Genomic DNA, 20,740 nt, shown 5'->3' with positions numbered 1-20,740 from the left:
CCTCCTGAGTAAATACCATATGTTACAGCAGTGGGAACAGTAGGGAGGGGGGTGCCTACTGACAGGGGCCCTCAAAAGATATGAGAACATAGGATTTCCTGGAATCCTGGGGCCAAATGTGAGATCTTTTCATGGGGCCCAAAGTTCCTGGTGCTACCCCTGCTGGTCGGTCCCAACCCAGTTTAAGTCAAATGTACTGAAACATTGGGAAAGAAATGGACCAGATGAATCATTTGATACTTTTTTTTAAAGTCAAACGTAGAAACAGGTACTCTAAGGAGCAGGAGTAGATAAAAACACGTTCATCTCCTGAGAAAATGTCAAAGAGTGCTCAGTTCTTAAACAGGAGATGATATTCTTTTTGTAGGTATTGAAGATGAGGTGTTCTTTGGGAGTTATGTCCTGATTTACCCTCTCCTTTCAGGTTCTGTGAGTGCCCATTACGTGCCCACAGTCTGTAATGGCAGAGAGATCGTCGACTCCACCACTTCCTCCCTGTGACCTCCATTAAACCCCTCTAACTCTTCCTCTTAGACTGTTAGAAAATTTGCACATATTGTGCACCTCCTGTGAGCTAGTACCATTAATGTAGAAAGTGTGTATTACATTATTTTTAAGGGCTGTACATAAAAAAAAACTGACATTGTTGTAGAGAAAAAAGTAAAATTTATAGGATGTTTTTGGGGAAGTTTGTTTTTTGATAGCTTTACTATGCTTTGTAAATAACCATAAACTCCAGTGTTATACTGTACATTTTTAATTGGATGCAGCAGTAACACACTGACGTGCTGCACTGGGGATTTTGGACAAGCTACTTGTCTCTTTATTTTGTAGGCCTCATTGTGATAACAGATTATTTGTTTCTATGTTGTATATAATATGTACATTACCTTTAAATGATGGTTTTAACAGCACAAGTTGACAGTATTACGCAAATTGACAAAAAAATACAGTATTTTAAAAATGCAATTTTAAGGCTCCTCTAACTATTGGTGTTTGTAAAGTCTGTAGGATGTCAAAGATGCCTGTGCTGTCTGACATTATCATCTTGAGTCACAGAGTGTAATGACAATGAAACCGTGGCGGACCTTGCTAATAGTATGTAATCTGTAGTAAAATGTAATGATGTTTATTGATGGCTTTTGTGCCTTAAACTTGTCTTGTAGTTTTATAATGAGATTGTGTGCACATAGGATGCAGGTGCATCATGTTGCCTTGTATGGCATACAATTTTTAAGGCATTGCTGTTTTAGAGACACAGGTATATTGAGTCAATTTGAGTCATGCCAACTGCTGTTAAAACAACAGGTATCTGTGTTTAGAGGCAATGTGAATGTCTTTGTGATGTTTATTTATTTATGAAGACCCAAAAGTCATACTCTGGACTATTTTTAAAAAAATGAAAATTCAGGCAAACAAGACATCAGACAGTAGTTACAAACATCTGTAGTGAACAAAAACATGACATAAGAGTACTCCTTAAGCCATTCATATTTAATAAATTATCATAACAGTAAATAATAGATATTGTTTAAACTTGACTTGTACAACTCAGCATGATGTACACCACAATACAAAATATTTAAAATGTTGTACATCAGAGCTTTCATTATGAGAATGGCATCCTCATTGAACTTGTCTTCCAATGTATTAGAGTAATTAAACAGACAAATCTGTTGAAAAATGAAAGAAACAGACTTAACATGGAGGCTGAAATGTCAGAAGTACCACATCTGCTCCTCACTGCTTTGTTGTGTTCTATTACAGTAAAAAAAAAAAAAAAAAAAAAAAAACATTGCATTTGCATTCAAAGGTAAAACATTTTCTAAAATCCAATGTTCTGCACATTGAAGTTATCCACGGATCTCTGTGGTAGCATGGCTTCTGAACACACCCAGATACATTTGAGAGTCTGCTATTGAAAATGAAATGCCTCAGATCCCTGTGGTTAAAAAAATAAAATACAAAAGAAATGTGCATGTTGGTATTGCAAGACGAAGCTGTGCTGTGGATTTGTAAAATAGCCACATGCCCCAGGTCGAGCAGTTTCTCTAAAACATGTGGGATTATATATTTGTAGCATGCAGTGCATCTGTTCACTCCCCAGTCCTTCTCTGGGAGACACACAGCGTGGCACTATGGCTTGTGTGGACAACCACAGACAACATCTCTCCCAAAATCCTTTGAGAGAGGGCTTGGAGCTCGGCTGGTGCCCTCAGACAGTTTGCCGACATTTCTATTCTTGCCTCCACTGAGGACGTTGCAGAACAGGGCAGGGGCTATGGCTCGCAAGCTCTACCTGCATATAAATGCAGGTCCAAGTCAGGCACAACCCATGCAGACAAGTCTCAAAAATATGTTTGCACACAAGTGGTCTCCCCCAAAGTGCAAGGTTGTGAGATGGAATACATACTGCCTGGTTTAATGGCAAGTCCAATTTCCCAGTTGTCCCAATGCAGAAAAAATCTGTGTTGTCTTGGGCCAATCTGAACTCAGGCAGTGTCTGGCTAAGCAAAAAGCAATAGTTCAGTGCCGATGACAAGCGCAATAACGAGGACATGAGCACATGACAATAAACACTAATCAATCACTGTTTGCATCTCCTTCATTTCTTGCCTTGCTGGTTTCATGACTGCATTGTGGAGACAAACTGAAGATCTCCACATGAGTATTTAAAGCTTGAATCCTGCAGAACAAATACACCAGACTACCCTTGAAAAATGTTCCTGGGAAAGGGACATGAGGAGATGCCTTCCCCCAGTGAGTGGCATGTTTGCATGACTTAAGGGATACAGTCAGGGAGCTGTGCAATCTGCGTGACTGTCCTCCGGTCTAACCCACATAACCGCTATAGCACGGCTGCTTGTTCCAAACCTTGCTTATGCCTTTGGAAGTGACCTAAAAAGAAAGTGCCAGAATCCTGAGAAGCGTGAAAAAACTCCATTGCTTAAGTTGGCTAAAAAGCTCTGTCATGCCTTTACACACACTTCTAACTTTAAAAGAGCAGAGTACACAATTGGTTGTGGTTTTTTTCAGGCCCAGAGGAAATCATCAAAGTTAATTTGTGATGATTTAGGCAGTGGCTGTTTATCAATGACATTTTACATTCCTCAGCATGTCCTTTCTAGTGACATCCAGTCTTCATTTCACGGGATTACAGACAGGCGAGAGACAAAACAGAGTTTCTGAGGGATTTTCTTTCAAAGTCTCTCCCACAAGAATGCTGTGAAAGTCTATAATGTGATAAAGCTTTTTTGAAAAATGTCCCTTTTATCAGTTGTTTATGTGCATAGAGGGCAGGTACAGGGAAGGGCTCAATTGAGAGCTTTTTCTCCCTCGGGGACAGAATTTTTTGGTTGGCCGTGCACATCTCGGTGTCTTTGCTCCAAGTGCGATCATAATGCGCCCCCCCCCACTTTAATGATGGGAAACCATGACAGCAGCCTCACCTCTGCTCACCCTCCAAAACGCAGTGCTTTTAGCAAACCGGGAAAACAGAATGTTTGGGTTGGAGAAGGCGCATACCTAATTGAGTATTTGGAGATGATAAAAAATGGTGAACAGGATGATTACAAAATAGCCAGAACAGCTCCCACAGGATATCAGTTCCATTTATCCTGTTGTGTTGTGGAGCGAATGCACATTGCCTTCGCAGTAACACTGTCTGCATAATTTAGGATGTTTCACAGCGTGATTACAAACAACACAATTTCCAACAATGTGCGATTTGCTCAGGACAGGCCTGCTCTCCCTTAAATACGAGATGCATTATTCCAGATTTTGTACAATCCTGGAAAGAAATACAAATAGAAGCAGCAGACATAGGACTCACAATATTGATATTTTATATGGTAGTCAGTTTCAATTCAATTATATGATGGAAATGTAAAGATTGAAGGCATGTGTGAGCTGAAATGCTGGGGTAGTTGTTCAGTCAGATACAGAATATAGCCTCAACAGGCTAAAGGGACCAGGCCTATGGGCAGTACTGAGACACACAACAGACAATTGGATAGGGGCATTACCTAGCAGTGTGCAATGCCATAAACATTCCGTGACAACAATTTGATGTGACAGAATACAGAACAAACAACTAAACAAAATACAAACACACACCAACATTAAATAACAAACAGGAATCTGTCCTCAGCACAGCATTCCAGCTGACTGCTTCAGATGCCATCCCTGGGCACTGGAACACGATATCACCACGGTGACCTTGTGAAGAATGCTTCTCCATCTTCTGTCCTAACCGCTCTGTTAAATTTGTTGCGGTCGGCCAAAGGGGATACAACCGAGCCATCGCAACTCGCTGCAGGACAGGGGAATCTCAGCCGTTCAGCCTCTTCAGACCTCACAAGTGGGAATGCTTCAAATGTATGATGGAAGAATCCATTGCCAAAAAAATTATACCTGCGTCCATCGAGACACGATCAGGATCAGGAAACAGCCAGCAAGAGGCTCTCAGATCGTCTGCTGGTAAAGTCTATTTTTTGTGAGCGAATCTCCTTAGCATGAGTTACTACTAAGTAACTTGGTGCCGTCAGTCTCCTATTTCTGAATGCTGGTGGAGCTAAGAGACTTCCCACATGTCCAATGAAAACTTTACTGAGGCCAGTAGCAATGAACACCTTCACAGGCTGAGTTCCAGATTGGTGGGTCATTTCCAAGGCGTGTTAAGGGTGGGTTTTTCAGTCCTAAAATGTCTCCCAGGCCTTTACCCCCACACCCACCGCTCTGGCTTGGGCTTCAGCTGTACAGACTCACAGCTTTCTCCGTTACCCTGGAAACGAGAATGTGTCAGCTGCACATCACTCCAATAGAGAACCCAAGAGCAGAATCCTTGCCCACGTCACAACTGTTCTGTATAAGGTGGCTGGCCATAGGCCGAAACAGAAACACTGAGAGAAACAAATTTCTGCACACGGTACTTTATACAGTGCACTGGTTCAATAGGAAATACTTACAACCCCCCAATGGCCATTTAAATTAGACACCAACAACTTATAATAATTTACAACAGAGGGGGAAAGGGGGTAAAACACTGTTACAGTTTCGTATGCAGCAAATATTGCCTTCATTCAATCACCTTGCATCCCTTTCTACAATTTATTATACTTTATTCTGTATGGACTGCTTTTGGTTAAAAATGAAGGCAGACACATCAGAGCTGAATCCCTCTCTATGCTCTTGCATCAGTGTCTGCTACGATATAGTTGAATTCAGGCCCTTAGATGGTGAAGGGGGAGGGAAGGATTCAACTTTCACTGATGTCTGAGAAATACTGGATGCAGTCATTGCATGCGCCAACTGGGCAATTGCGTCTAATTTAGCAGGCTACATAACACATCCTGAAATTCAGGGTCTGATCAGTGTCTGTTTTTGTTGGGCTTTCGGTAAACAAATCAATGTTTTGTCACTCTGTCTGCGTGCCCTTGTTAAATGAGTCAGTACAGGAAATGCGCCAACCTCCTGCTAGCTCTCTGCCAGCTCCTGGGTTGTTTACTAAATGGGCGAGAGCTCAAAAACACAAGAGCGACTTTTTCAGCAAAGAACGCACTGTCCCAAATTCCAAACTTACTACATAAAAAATGTAGCTTAATGAGACACAACACATTAATGAACATGCTGTGGTTTAATGAGGATGAAAATAATACACTTAGCTATCGCTTGATCAGGTTTACTCCTTACTCTCACCTTTGCAGCAATGGACCTGAGTTTTCCTAGGAGCGAGGGTTTGTTGGAGTATACCACGTCTTCTTCGTTATCCTCTCCCTCCATGATGGCACAGCTGTCAGCCGCCGGGAGCTCGCACTCCTTATTGGCCGACATCACCAACCGGGAGTACTTAAACTCCAGCCTGCCAACGAACAGAACAGTGCGTGACTGGCCACGTTCCACCAATCACAAATGGCATCAATCAGGTTCAGCAAGTAAAAATCCAACAGATGATGACATTTTCCATATAAAACACTAGTGTAAGGGGCTATGTCGGTAAGGAGGCAAAGCCAATGCAGAAATACCTACAATATCTATCATTGATCAGTATTTTTGCAGGTAAGAAAGTCTATAAGAAAGCTGCAATGTTACCATGTAGCTATGATGCTAATATTATGTTAGCGTGGCATTAGCCTGTGTGTTAACTGCAGATGTAAATGTGTTATGCTTCCCACACACTTCTTATTCTTCTTCCAGAAGTAACAGGAGACGGATATGAGCAGCACGGCAGTGAAAGCCCCTGTTCCTAATCCCAGCTTGAGCCAGAGGTCTATGGCCTCGCAGGGAGAGGACCTCTTCCTTGGTAGAGAGACTCCTCTGGTGCACAGCCTTGGCTCATTCCACACATAATGGGTGTCCTGAGGAGAAACATATGACGGTGCCATGTGTTGTTCACACAGCGTTGTTATGAACTAGCCTTGTTGGTGAGGACTAGTCTTGATTTTCAAGGCATTACCATTGCAGCAGAATTGTTTTAGGAAATATTCAGTAGTACAAATGTATAAAAAGTCTATATTAATTAAGGTTGAACTGATCAGAGGGCAAAGTGAAAAGAGAAATAAATTGTGTTTGAAACCAGAGAAGAGAGGGATGATTTGTGAAAGTGGAGGAGAGTGTGCCTGACCTGAACCCCGCCTTTGCAGACGCCCTCGATTCCGTGGTAGTCTGCCTCAGTGCACTGTGGGCAAGCGCTGGCACTCTCCCACAGGAAGTAGAAGGTGCCCCCATCGCAGGTCCCTGCTGGACATTTACTGCAGAAACAGGAAGTGAGCTCAATCACACACTATGGAGAGGCAGCAGGTGGATGGTCGTGCCTGGCAGACACATTCACGGCTGAACCAGGGAAACGCCAGTGAATCATCACCTCCCTGCACAAACACCATTTTCTTCTTACAAAACGTTCATCTGCAAAAAGGAGATTTCAAGCAATTTAACTGCAGCAGAAGAAACTTTCAGAGAAAGCAGATGGGCTTGAACTGAAAGATAACTCACCGTCAAAATCCGACAGACCTAAGATGAAAATCAGAAGGAGCAAAAAAAAAAAATTCCCTTCCATACTAATTTAAGAGCTGTAAGAGGATTGGGGTTTGCCTATTTCAGCTGCCAGAGTGTTTCAAGACTGCTCCCTTTACGTATCTCTGTTTTATAACATGAACTCATTTTTTTCAGAGTATGGACTGTGAAGTGCTTGGACTTTGGATAAAATGATGTAATATCTTTTTATAATGACATAAGAACACATAAGGATGAGAACAGCTCATTCAATCCAGGCTCTTCATTTACTATCATCGGTGATTATTAGCTCAGCCAAGAACACACCTAAAACCCTGCTGGGTTTGCATGGCATTACCATTGCTTGTAATTACATACAGTCTTTATATTGTAGAAAATGTGTGCCTGGGCTGTCATAATAAGGTATATGATGCTCTCCTTCCGACAAGCGTCCATGTATTGATGGAAGCTGCAGTACTGTACTCTAGGGGGTGCAACATGAAGATGCCAGCAGATGACTGCCTTTACAGGCTGCAGGAGAGTATATACTCATTGTTCATACTTTCCACAGAATTTGACTAAGAGGGTGATACCTGGGCACGGTCAGCTCTTCCCTTGCGGGTTTTTCTGGGTTACACCGCAATTTGATGACTGCACTCCGACCATTTTCCCACGATGATGTCGCCTGAGGTGATCTGAGACCAGAACAGGCCACATATCATTCAAATTGAAATAATAACTGCAACAACAAGAAAAAAAAAAAACATAGAGCAGTGATGTCACATCTGAACAAGCTCTACCAACACTGTTTGTGCTTGAAATCATCTTCAATCCACTACGTGTGATAAATAAGCAGAAAGTTTTGTTGCAGTACACAGTTCTTCTGCTGTCTTTTGAAATCGAGCAACGCACAGCCATGTTGGCACTCACCGGTAGAAAAAGTTTACATCAGGCAGTCCCTTTGATGTTTCGCCGAATAGATCTGGGCTCACACTGATACCACTGAGTGTATTTTCCACGGTTGCACCTTCAGACCCAATCAGAGAAAACAGTCAAACCCACATTTCTAAAAGAGATTTGTATTAATGACATGGCAAAACAGCAGCAGCCACGAGAAGCTGTAAATCAATGTCCATGAGTTGGAAATATATACGAAATAGTACAGTCATTAGGAAATGTCTTTCCCAAAGATTTCATTTTGCATGTCCCCTAGCTGTCTATTACTGAACAGGGGCAATGCTAATAATAAAAGTATATAATATAATAATAACGTGAGTGCCTGAAGCTGTGCTGGGGCAGGAGAAGTCAGCAGAAGTGAGACAAAGCTCTCTACTGCAGTCAAATGTGCTGTATCAGGTCTCCTTCAACCACCAGCAGCCCCCTCTGCCTACCTACAATCCCCTGGAGGGTTTGCCTTCATTATTTTAATTGGGCAAAATGTTTTACTGTCAATACCAGTGGCCTTAGGCTGACATAAAACATACAAATGTAAACCCATAATCTAACCCCCATCCCAGTTTTATTCATTTATTTTGAGAGTCCTTCCACAAAGAGGCCCTATTGCGTTTTTCTCATATAGCCTATAGCTCATCTCCCATCTTACCCAGGAAGATGTCTGCCAAGCTGATGGACTGGGAGGAGACAGCTGTCCTGAAGCCTCGCCCATCAGGGGGAATGATAGTTGACATACAGATGAAGGTCTCCACATTGTTCACAAACTCGCCGGACTCTCTCAGCAGGTTCTTGCTGGACAGGTCTGTCACGTTGTCATTGCAAATGGCCGCCCTCTCACCCTGGAGGTGGGAAGGGGCGGAATTGCACATTTTGCCAAAGAACCTCATTCATAATGTGAGTTACAAAAGATATTCCTGCACCTTTCCAAAATCCTTAATCACCCCCCAGTGGCACTTAATTCATCTGATGAGATTAGGCCATTCTATAAAGCTAGAGCAGGACCTTGTTTTTATGAAGGTTTCCATTAGCTTCCATAAACTGCTAATGCTGAGGAAAGTGAATCAGCCAAGAGGGAGTCTTATGGACTAAAAATGCAGTCGGAGCATCCTTTGTGCTCAGAGTGGGAGAGAACGGAGCCCACGCAGACTGTGTACCTCAGGTCCGCACAGGCTGATGTTGAAGAAGTGGAAGTACTTAGTCCCTTTGGATGTGAAGCTGGGCCCATTCATGATGGAGCCCCCTGGGCCCAGCTGGCCGAAGTCGTATGTCAGGGTCCGGTTGTGCGTCGCGTGTGCGAATGTGCAGTCGCTGAAGCAGAGAGAGTGCTCCTTCAAGGGGAAAGAGAACGTAACAAAGAGCCCCATTATTGGCAGACAGGGAGAGAGAGCACCAGCGGAGACGGTGGGGCGGTTCAGCCCTGCAGAGAACGCCAGGCGGCTTGTGTGGCCCTGGTTTCACACAGCCCGAGAGCAGCCACGATGAAGGGCGCCGTTGTTCCCGCCATCCATCTACGTGCCCGTATCTCCAGGCTGCCTGCCTATGTCTCCGGGCAGCCTGCGGGGCGTTCCTCACTGCCTGCAGGGCGTTTCTCTCTGGTGCCTCTCCAAAGCCATTTAGTGGAGCTGAAGGCAGTCATATCCGCCAAACCCTCCCCCAGAATTCAGAACAGAAGGCTGAAAAAGCACTTCCTCTGGGGTAGAAATCACACACACCAATGAAAAGAACCCAGAGGAGCCCCCACTCTGACCAGAAATGCAACACTTAAATAAACTAGAAATCAATTGAACTTGCAACCAAATGTGTACTGGTTAAATTGGGGCACTATGCTGTTGTCCTCCTGAGCAGAGAAGTTAAATAGAGCTGCTTTTTAATTGCTGTCAAAAAAAAAAGAGGTTTGCTCCAGAAAAAGAGGGTCAGAATGGCCTCAAGATACAATACGCTTTCTTAAATCCCCATTTTTTTTGTTCAAATACTACAGAACCCACTTTTTCAGGCCCATGAAGAACTACAAGTACCTTGTTGCTCCGGCTGCCTGGCCCACAGGGCAAGCAGGCCTCCGTGCCATAGATTTGGTGTCTGGAGAGATAAGTGTCTACAGGACACTCCCTGCACTGGTTGGTGTCTTTCTCAATGTAGTGTCCAGCTGGGCAGGGGACACAGGAGGACCCCGAGGCCTGGGACACCAGGGCACAGGGGTGGCAAGAGGAGGCCACTCCATTCTGGGCGTTGGTAACCGTGATGGAGTAGATCTTCGCAATGTCGTTGACGTGCTGCCTGACCTGAGAGAAATAAGTCACAGGCATATCTGAAGTATTCCAGGGACTGCCACACACAGAACAGGATTTACATCCCTAAAGCCAGTCATTAAAAAACAAGCAGAGTATGCAAAAGAAAAATTAACAAGAACATTGCTCTGGGAGAGTTATAACTAATGAGCAGAGCGCATGAAGTGGAATAAGTGTGCAGCCACTGTCAATTATACATTATGCAGTCAGCATAAATGAAAGCAGGAGACCCAAGCAAGAATCCAAGCAATTTCACATAACAGGACTTCTGAAAAAAGGGAGGGGACAGACTGGAGGTGTTGTTTCAGAAAGGTCAGACACTGTATATGCTCTTAAAGAGATGAGGCATTACACATGTCTGTGCTCTTATGGAGACAGGCATGGTATGCATCTGTGTTGTAACAGATATGCCAGTCGCTGGCTGGCCTTCCACTGTTGAGCCATACCAGGGCGTGCCAACGCTTGATCTTGCCAAAGCTAATAGTCTGGTGCCAAATTCTCACAATAAAAGCTCCGTTGGCATGCTGCTTGTTTGTGCTGACATCACAAGCAGACTTAATACAAAATCAAGCTCTATATATACACTCTATGTACTGTAGATGCTGCACAAAGGATAGCAATTGCTCTGGGCTACATTGTACAATAGCTGTGATTACCCTACCTCTTGACCCACCCTTAGTCCTCTTGGCCTATAGAAAGACCAGGACAAACCACACATCCACTCTCTCATCTCTATTCATCGTCTGTGTTAGAGATGAATAGAGATTCTAGCCACCAGCGTGACCTATGTTGTAGTATCCCACAAGCCATTGCAGTGCTCCACACTTACGTCTTGAGCCCGGTTGGTCCTCTGGAAAGCCCAGGTGTAGGACACAGAGGCATTTTTGGTCATGATGTGGGTGTAGGACTGCTTTTCCTTGCTGCCCTCCCAAGACTCCACCACAGTGGTGCTCTTCCGGTTCATATCCTGCAGGGGGCAGCACTGGAATTCAACATCCAACTACTCCTGGAAGGCTCTGTTGTCATAATAATTACTAGATAGAGTTCACAAAGGACATTATGTCATTGTCCTACACGTAACAACCATTCGTGAACCCGCAATGTGATTATACAAGGCTGCATTCTTCAAGAAACAGCTGTGCAACAGTGACCATGGGTAAAGGATCTTTGTCATTCAGATGCAGAGCACATCTGTATATAATAAAGGTCAGACAAGGCCCCTCTGGTTTCTCCTTGGTCTCTGTCTGCAGTCACTGACTGCCTGCATTCTGCACAGGGTCTAACAGTCTGCAACTCACCAGCACATCACAGTGTTGACCCTTTCAGCTGATAAAGATCCACAGATTCCTGACACTCAATCCCACCAGGTCATTCAGAAAAGAAAAATATCAGGATATAAAGAATAAAGGGAAAAAAAGGACACTGGCAGCCAAAGGGATGCCATGGCCTGAACCAGCATTTTGGCCCTTGGGATTATTAGTACGATTGTATAAGTAAATTATGAGTGAAACTGGAATGAAGAGAGCTGGATGGCCGTGCACTGGTATGGGATGGGAAGGTTTGGGTTGACATACCACCATGAAGTGGAGCTCACAGTCGGCAGTGCAGACCGTCTCAAACACAAAGGTGATGTGGCCAAACTCCCGGCCTGTGGTCCCTTCCATTGATGTGGGGAGTCTAAATGAACGAAGGTCACAATTAATTCCTCCAGAGAAACTGTAACATATTCATTACCCTGTATTATAACCTTGCAAAGATACATGAATATCCAACTAATTGTCGAGTAACTGCAAGTGTTGGCACCAAGGGCTATTCTCTAAAATATACAAATAATTCACCTAATAATTCATCCATCCATCCATCCATTATCTGAACCCGCTTATCCTGATCAGGGTCGCAGGGGGGCTGGAGCCTATCCCAGCATACATTGGGCGAAAGGCAGGAATACACCCTGGACAGGTCGCCAGTCCATCGCAGGGCACACACACCATTCACTCACACACCCATACCTACGGGCAATTTAGACTCTCCAATCAGCCTAACGTGCATGTCTTTGGACTGTGGGAGGAAACCGGAGTACCCGGAGGAAACCCACGCAGACACGGGGAGAACATGTAAACTCCGCACAGAGAGGCCCCGGCCGATGGGGATTCGAACCCAGGACCTCCTTGCTGTGAGGCGGCAGTGCTACCCACTGCACCATCCGTGCCGCCCCTAATAATTCAGAATAATTAATTTCATCGTCATTTGACATATCTAACTGGAGCTTGCAATTAATTTGATCTGGATGATCTTGTTTTAGAAATGTTTTTAAAGTAAACTCAGTTGTGTTCCCTTTGAGAGGTGACAACACAAAGCCAGTTGCTTTCTCTCACAGTGCAAGGACGATGTTGAAAGGAGTGGTTAGCCAAACACAGGTGCTCTTTAACAGCATTACCGCAGCTGAGAGTCTGTCTGGGGGCTGCACTCACTTGAAGCCTGGTATGCGGAGGTTCAGGATGAGGTAGTCGTTGTCAGAGCCCCCGGCTCCGCTGCGGATGTGATCACCTGCCACCTCCCATCCTGAAGAACCACACAGCGCAGTCAATTGTTTGAAAAATGAGGAATCATCATGCTTTAATAAGCAAACCTTGATATGTTTTAGCATATCCTTTTCTCTGACAAGGCAGTTTCAATGAGATTTTAAAACCTCAATGAGATTTTTCAATCTGAGAAGGTGTTTTTTATGTTTTGAATTTGGCGTTTCAGGTCACCTGAACGGGTGGCTGTTAGTTGCCATAACTTTTGGTGATTCAAAAAACACCTTATTTTTTAACAGTAAGAAAATTAGTCAACTAATGTGGTGGAGTACTGGTGGCCAAAGAACAGGACAATGGTATGTGGACTACAATCTGCACACTGCATTGTATCCTTATACAAGAGAAATTGGTATTTTTTACCTCTACTCCTCCTGAATAAATCAAGCAGTATAAATGCGTCACCGTGAGAAACCGTGTAAAGCATATCAGTTGCAGACTGATGCAATACACTGCAAATGAAGTGATCCCATAACCTATTAAAGGACCTCAATAGCATCTTGCACCACCTCCTGGATGCAAATATGACACCGTGACATTTGAAGGTGCTGCAGCAGCTAAGGCTAATATCCTTACCACCAGTGCAACCAGAATTTTAATCATTATATTGCATTACTCTGAGCTTGCATCAAGCTCTTATCCAGTCATAGCCATGCACTAAAGCAGCCATTTTATCGTACCATATTGAAACATTCATAATAAACAATAATTAAGATGAACTGATGCAGTTGTCTTAATAAACACCCTCCCTCCAAGGGGATTTGTGTAAATAATCTGGCTGCATTAACTATATTGATCCTCACTAGGAAGACAAGACAGGAGGACAAGAGTGTAGTGAATGCATCTCCCAATGCTGAAAAGTGTTCATCAGGGAGAAGAGTGTCTGGGCTATGACTGATCTAGCCACTGAAGTAAATCAATCTGGCATTGATAGCAGTGTGGGGGCTACACCTAGTGTGCCCTCAAGCTACAGTGTACTTTTCCAAATGAATGTGTTTGCAGAGAAAGGGAACACATGGAGGCCCTGAGGTACAAGTCCTGATATTAAAATGTGTTTTCCCTGCTGTTTCCCTGCATAGTCCATTACAGGCAGGGGGAGCGGAAAGAGAGAGAGATATAAGCACTCTACTGTATCACGGCCGAAGAGGATGTTTATTTCAGGTCTGCTGTTCCCCCATTCTGCCGAGTTCGACTTCTCCCCTTCTCTCTTCATCTCTTATTCCTTCTCTTATTCTCACTTCCACCTCCTATCCCTTTCTCTCCCCGAAACTGTGTCTTCCCTACCAATCTAACATTACCCGTCCCTTTCTCTAACCCTCGTTCTCTCCCTCTCTCAGTCTCTGTGTCTCTGTCACTCCTCTCACTCTCTCTCATTCCCACCCTCTCTCTTTAGCTTTAGACAGCAGAACAAACAAAAAAACACTCCTAGCGTTATAAAAATAAATAAATGCATGTAACAAGAGACATGTTTGCTGGGAGTGAGCTGCAACTTGGTTAGAATTTTTGAGCTTTCATTTTTGTCCTCCTGTGATGTCACAGCGCCATCTAGTCCCCAGATGCTCCAACTACACCCCACTCACCATTCATGCCGTCGCACTTGGAGTTGCCCACATTGAAGCAGGACGTCTTCACGTTGGAGGGCAGTGTGTTCCACCACTTGAACTCATAGCCCAGGGTTGGTTCTGTGCCCGCTGGACACTTCTGACACGCTGGAGATTTACAACACAGGGTTACCATAACATGTTCAATCCGAAGACCTGGGCCTTGTCCAAATTACCACACAAGCCCACTATTGAGTACAAGTATGCAAATTGTATACTCAATAGCAGGCAAGTGTGCAGATTCGGACATGGCCCAGTAATAATTTTGGCCACAGGGTGGCTCCACGAAATCAAAGCTCACATAATTTTGTCTTTTTTTTTCACACAAAAAACATAATTAACGGGACGACACATAATATTATAATGACACATAATAATTAAAATAACATCTAAAATATAATTTAAGCTTTTGAGTTCCAAAATATTATGCCTGCGTGTGATTACAATTGGTTAAAGTAGCAATAACAATTAGGATGTCTAAGTCACTTTTGAACACAAAGAAATGAATCAATACTAATCTAAAACACAGTTAAGCAGTCCACATCCTGTCCTCATCCTGAGTGCTGTGCCAGATAGAGATGTGAGGGGAACTGAGTCCGTTACCGTTCATGCCGTTGGAGTAGGTGCCAGTGGGGCAGGGGGAGCAGCTGGCTGTGTCATTGTTGTAGAAGCCAGGGTTACACGGTGGGCATGACTGCCTCTCCCCTGAAGGGGGTAGCACCACCGCACCCGGCACGTCCTCCACGCAGATCTTCGGCACGATCCACTTGTAGATGATCTGCGTCTGGAACAGAAAGTCTGCCTGTTCTCACCGCACAACATGGCGGAGAATTTTACATAGCATTCAATGTTAAAAGACTGAATGTTATCTAAAATAAAATCACAGAGGGTATTCGGGTGATAAGTACAGCGCTCAAAGTACCTTCCCCTCACTGTCGCAGGGCGTGTGGATCTGAAAATAGTCCTTCTCTGAACAGGCTGGTTTCTCCTTACACTCCGTAGCTCCTTCGGCTGAGGGGAGAGGAACAGAGATTAGCTCTTCAAAACACTGGAGACATGTCATGGAGCAGCATTCACAGATATGCAGTGTAAAACCACGGCCTGTGGACATGCTCAAGTTTATCTGCAGGCCTCTATACCAAGATCTGCCACAGAGGAACCTGATCCAAGTGGTTTCCCAACTTTCTTCAAACTGTAAAGATGTCAGTGCAAAGTGACTCTAAGAAGTCAGAACTAGAGAGGAAATCTAAGCAGGTTTGAACTAAACAATGTTCACAGGAATGGGATGTTTTAGCAGCGGACTGGACCCAAGCCCTGCAGTATTACCATTTAGTATTAAATGGTGGAGTTACTGGGACCTACATGAGAACTGTGTCTCCTTGTTGCAGTGGGTACAGGAGCTGGCCCCCTTGCCAGAGTAGGTATCCCTGGCACACAGTTCACAGGAAGGAGACCCTGGAGTTTTACTGAAGGTCCCCGGCCTGCACTGGAAGCACTCTGATGTGTAGGCCACACCTGGAGGTCAAAATGAAAAAATTACAGTGCACTAACACAGAATCAGCAAAGCCCCACAAACACTGAACACCAAAACTCCACAACCCGAAAACACTGAACAATAAAACTCAATCACCATAAAACAATGAACACCAAAACTCCACAACCCCAAAACACTGAACATTAAAACACCACAACCCCAAAAACACTGAACACTAAAACTCCATCACCATAAAACAGTGAGCACTACAACTCCATCACCATAAAACACTGAACACCAAAACTCCACAACCCCAAACCACTAAACACTAAAACTCCATCACCATAAAACACTGAACGCAAAACCTCCACAACCCCAAACCACTGAACACTAAAACAAATATGAAGCAGTGATACAATTACATACACAACAACAAAACGTACGACACTGATGTATAAAACCCAAAATAACATAATACTGGAATACACAGCACTGTAACACGTACTTCACCAGAATCCGGAATACAATCGTGGAAAATGCCACATTGAAAGTGAAACCAGGGTATTTTACCTTTGATCTGAATATTTTTCAGCAGTACTGGTTTAATGATTTTAGCACCCAGTAAAACTCCAGTTGTCCTCCAGTAGAGGATATTCGGACCAGACTTCAAGTCCACCTGCAGAAAAAAAAGAAGAGTTTGTTTTGGCACTGAAATGACAATATGCTGCTTTTGCCTGCATGTTTCCTTTGAGAGGTGAACAGAGTATTAGCACTTGCAGTGTGATTCCCCCACTCTCCACTGTTGGTCAGCTTGATCCACTTTTGGTCAGATGTTTGGTCCATTTCCTGACACTGATCATTCTGAATCTGAAAATAAAAACACAGTACTCATAAAAGAACAAGAATCTTACTTTTCATACATTCTTGTTGATAGATTGGTTTCCAGATATTATATTTGCTATGTGCTGAACCTGGGGCACAGCAAGGGTGGAAATACAAATCTTATACACCATTCCAGACAGCATGTACACAACATAACAATATGATTATGAACATTACTGTATTCAATATCACCTTCAGGTTTAAACTCTCATTTCATAAATAAGCCTGGAGAAGTACTGATGAACGTAAACGCATACTTACGAAGAACTCAAAGAAGATGTTGCTGTCCACATATTGGTACTCAAAGGAGACAGAGCCCTGTTTCTTGAGATGGACTGCATAGATGAGGGACACAGTGCACTCATCCTGGTTGGACTGCAGGTGGGTCCCCTGTGGTACCCAGGTGGAGCTGGAGGAATGAGGGTACACATGCTGCAGTCAGGGGCACAGGTCTCATTCCAGGCCATCCACCCAGGAAGGAACTACTAACTGACCAGTGTCTTCACCAAATGAAGGGGCCTACATTCCAATAAATGGTAAAATCTCTTGTGGGAATGCCACTCAGCTGTGTGTTCTCTTCAACATTCCTATTCCTGTAATGATAAGTCATCTTAGGGACTTACCTGAGAGATCCATAACTGTTGCTGGCACTGATATTCCAACCTCACGTTAAAGGAATGGTAATGAGAATGGAGGTAGATGATGGGAGGTTGTGTTGTAGGATACGGTGGATCACTCACCTGTTGCAGCTGAGCGCCTCTTCTCCAGCAGTGGCCAGGCTGGTGAATCCAGCTGGGATCTCATCCCACTCATCAAAGCGGATCCCACTGCCCAGAGAGTAGGTGCCTGCAGCACACTGTGTGCACTGCTGGCCCGACATCTCCAGGAACTCACCAGCATTGCAGGAGAAAGCTGAGACACAAGAGCACCAGGCCAGGATCAGAAGCACAGTGCACAATGCACAGCCCCTTCTCACTGTTCATTCACTCATCACAACCTCTTCTGACTTATCACACACTCATCACAACCTCTTCACACTGATCACACACTCATCACAACCTCTTCACACTGATCACACATTCATCACAAGCCCTTGTCATTGATCACACACTCAGTGAAAAACATTTACATGGAAAATAACCCATAATCCCTTTTCCTTTACCAATGCCCTGAAATGTCCACTGGAAGACCATTCTCAAAACCCATTTTGTTCATGACAGGTATACAAGAATTATAGCTCTGACTATGAGCATTTCCACAAGTTAAACTGTGAATTTTCCACATTCAATCTGAATTATGTGCCTGTCATTCAGAAAACGCATAACTATTCATGACCACTCTCATCAGCAGGTCTCTGAAATCATTTTAAACATTCTGCTTTCCACCGAGGTCACCAGCTCATTTCCAGCTCTTGCAGCAGGGAGGCAGTGTCCTCAGTGGACCTCCTTCAGAAGGACACACAAGCTCCCATAAACTGAACACCGAGGGGAGTCACTTGTTTTGGCTTCGAAAACAGCTGTTATCTAAATAATTCATCATTTCTAAATAATTCATTAGATGACTGTTTTACCTTAGCAGGAGCTGCACTGAAAGTTCAGCTGTCACACAAATTAGCATGCTTCAGCCATCATGCAACAGTCACTTGTAAAACGGTGCTCTACATGTGCACCCAATGTAAAAACATTGCATTTTGGGTGGGTACCCAGGCTGTTAAGCTGTTTGACTGCAGTCACAGTATGACAACATAATAAAGACATCCAACTTGTCTCAGTGAGACAGTTGAGGCCTGTTGAGTGCTAAAGGAGGTACAAATGCATCCCAAACAGTTTTATTTAATTATATTACAAGGTGTGTATGCATGCAGAAACACACAAACACACATGCACTCACAAACACACACGCACACACACACACACACACACACACACAAACACACACATGCACACACAAACCTATGCTCAACATCGCCCAGAATCATACACTCACGCACATGCATTTACACACAAATATACACTGCAGAACAGCAAAAAGAAATACTCAAGACCTCAAGTCCAATTGCAAAGATTGCAGATTACAATTTAAATGGTAAATTTAAATTGTAATCTGGCCTCCAAGGGTATTTAAGTCAGGTCATACAACCCGTGTTTTGAAGGTTGCTGTTCTGCAAACTTATTTTGTTTAGTGATCATCCCACTGGCCAGTTTGAGAATCAATAAACTTTTCTCTAGTAAAGTGTTTGTTGACTTGGGTGAGTTCCTGTATTGTTCTGATTTTGATTTCACTGAGTGAAGCTGGGTCCTAACATGATTTACTCCTGAACCAACTAACACTTGACAGTATCCTTCTATTTCCATGTCTACTCCCCTAAGCACTAATCCATTAACCCACAATGACATCTAAATATACATATGAATTCAAGGCTAATTAAGAGGTATAAATTCACAATTTCTGCCCTTCCTTGTGGACATACAAATACCACCTGTTCTGAGACAGTCACGCACCAGCCTGCATGTTGCCTTAATGACAAGCCCCTATAACAACCACTAATTACAACACAATACACCCTTATCATGCACCACAATAGATGTTTTTTCCTCAATGAGTCATGTCAAAAAAAACAACAACATAATAACCCCTGTATTGAAGTTCTTCCTAAAGGTCCAACTTTTTAGCAGTTACATGTCTTTTTTTATTTTTATTTTTTATCACTAATAAGATTCTATTGTGGCTTCATTGTTGACCCTCAGGCTCCCATATTGACTCACTGAGCATGTGCACTACAGCCCACACATGCGCTGTGCTCTGTCCAGGCATATCACATACACAGCACACTGCCACTGCTATTAAAAGAACATTGTTGTCTTTGCCCAGGGGAATGAAAAAATGTGGAATCGCATGCACCTGCGGACCAAATAAACAAATTAACTAGCATTTGGGAATTCTGCGTTGAACACTAGAGAGATACAGCAGGCATTGTGTGATGCTGTGTCCCAGATTCAACAACGATGCTGTGGATTAAAGAGGCATAAACACATGCTGTGTCCCAGATTAAATCACTATAGCGATGTACCCTCAATTTGAAAGAGCTGTGAAAGGTCTCCTCCAGTGACTGAAGCTCTATTCAAATAATTCAGTTACCTTGGCATGAGTCCAACTGAACGTGAATGTTGTGGTTTGGATTTCAGTTGTAATTTGGTTGTGGAAATGAGCTTTCCTTCTGCAATGTTGCAGCAGATGTGAAAGCGAAACAGAACAATGGATGACTCCACAACAATAGCATCTAAGGTCAAAGCGATAAATAAAGCATAGGTGGACAACCTGAATTCATAAACATATTACATTTTGTTTTGTTGAATAATGAATGCGCTGGATCACCTTGGGGTTAGCAGGCGATATTGAAAAACGCTTCTTATCTGAACAGGAAATTCCAGCCTACTGATTAGCTGGTGACAAAAGGATCCACACACACACACACACACACTGTCCAAACAATAAGAGGGATATGACTGCAAGGGTCGGGTGCCAAGGGGGTGGTACTTACAGCAGTCGGTGCCGCTGACAGGGTCCGGCAGGCCAGTGCAAGCGCCCTGGGAGCGCGGGATGGCTACTCGCCACCGGGACCCCGTGCTGTCACATTCCGTGTACTCAAAATAGTAGTCCGTCTGCAAGACACAAGCGGGGCACACGACGGCGGTAACATTCCCAGGGAATCGAGGACCGCCACAAATAGTGCCATTACTCATATTCTGCTTTTGCGATGAAATAAAATAATACTTCGTCTAATTCGGAAAGAAGGATAGCGATATTATTGCCTTCCCACAGCTTTTTCCTCAGCCAGCCACTGGGCGGATCATTCACCTGCCATGACTGCAGTTTGGTTACGGATCATTATTTTTAATAGTCATGCACTTTCGATGGAAATATACCTTTGCTCTGACTGTTTCTCTTCACTGGATGCTATAAAGAGTCATACTAGCG

The 20,740-nt window shown here is 43.8% G+C and overlaps 2 protein-coding genes across 6 annotated transcripts in view; one reads left to right on the top strand and one right to left on the bottom strand.

Annotated features, from left to right (window-relative positions):
* Window positions 1–2,590, top strand: part of LOC133134835 (metabotropic glutamate receptor 3-like) — a 41,687-nt gene extending 39,097 nt beyond the window's left edge. For all 5 annotated transcript variants that reach the window (XM_061251311.1, XM_061251309.1, XM_061251310.1 and 2 more), the window contains one exon: window positions 425–2,590. In XM_061251311.1, coding sequence (XP_061107295.1) covers window positions 425–501 — 77 coding nt within the window. In that variant the 3' untranslated portion in view covers window positions 502–2,590. The remainder of the gene's footprint in view (window positions 1–424) is intronic.
* On the bottom strand, window positions 1,480–20,424 carry LOC133134836 (endosome/lysosome-associated apoptosis and autophagy regulator family member 2-like). Its single transcript, XM_061251314.1, has 21 exons — window positions 20,304–20,424; window positions 17,503–17,674; window positions 17,024–17,171; window positions 16,658–16,747; window positions 16,451–16,556; window positions 15,769–15,921; window positions 15,329–15,417; window positions 15,010–15,190; window positions 14,386–14,514; window positions 12,701–12,791; window positions 11,804–11,906; window positions 11,059–11,196; window positions 9,960–10,223; window positions 9,099–9,272; window positions 8,594–8,783; window positions 7,921–8,017; window positions 7,584–7,685; window positions 6,623–6,749; window positions 6,178–6,356; window positions 5,698–5,860; window positions 1,480–4,783 (listed from the first exon to the last, which is right to left on the bottom strand). Exons 2-21 carry the CDS (start codon window positions 17,640–17,642, stop codon window positions 4,718–4,720), a joined length of 2,730 nt encoding a protein of 909 aa, XP_061107298.1. The 5' UTR covers window positions 17,643–17,674; window positions 20,304–20,424; the 3' UTR covers window positions 1,480–4,717.
* Window positions 20,425–20,740: the final 316 nt, after the last annotated feature.

The sequence above is a fragment of the Conger conger genome, chromosome 8 (genome assembly GCF_963514075.1).
Source record: "Conger conger chromosome 8, fConCon1.1, whole genome shotgun sequence".
Lineage (NCBI taxonomy): Eukaryota > Metazoa > Chordata > Actinopteri > Anguilliformes > Congridae > Conger > Conger conger.
Note: the sequence above shows the minus strand (reverse complement) of the source record. Positions and strands in the feature narration are given on the sequence as shown.

What these genes read in the sequence shown, in the direction of transcription:
- LOC133134836 (XM_061251314.1), bottom strand. Translation starts at nt 17,642, where the DNA reads ATGTCGGGCCAGCAGTGCACACAGTGTGCTGCAGGCACCTACTCTCTG. An exon ending in GAGAGTGGGGGAATCACACT is followed by an intron (nt 16,557 to 16,657) that starts GCAAGTGCTAAT and finishes TTTTTTCTGCAG; the next exon opens with GTGGACTTGAAGTCTGGTCC. An exon ending in GAAGAGCTGACCGTGCCCAG is followed by an intron (nt 6,750 to 7,583) that starts GTATCACCCTCT and finishes CTGTTTCTGCAG; the next exon opens with TAAATGTCCAGCAGGGACCT.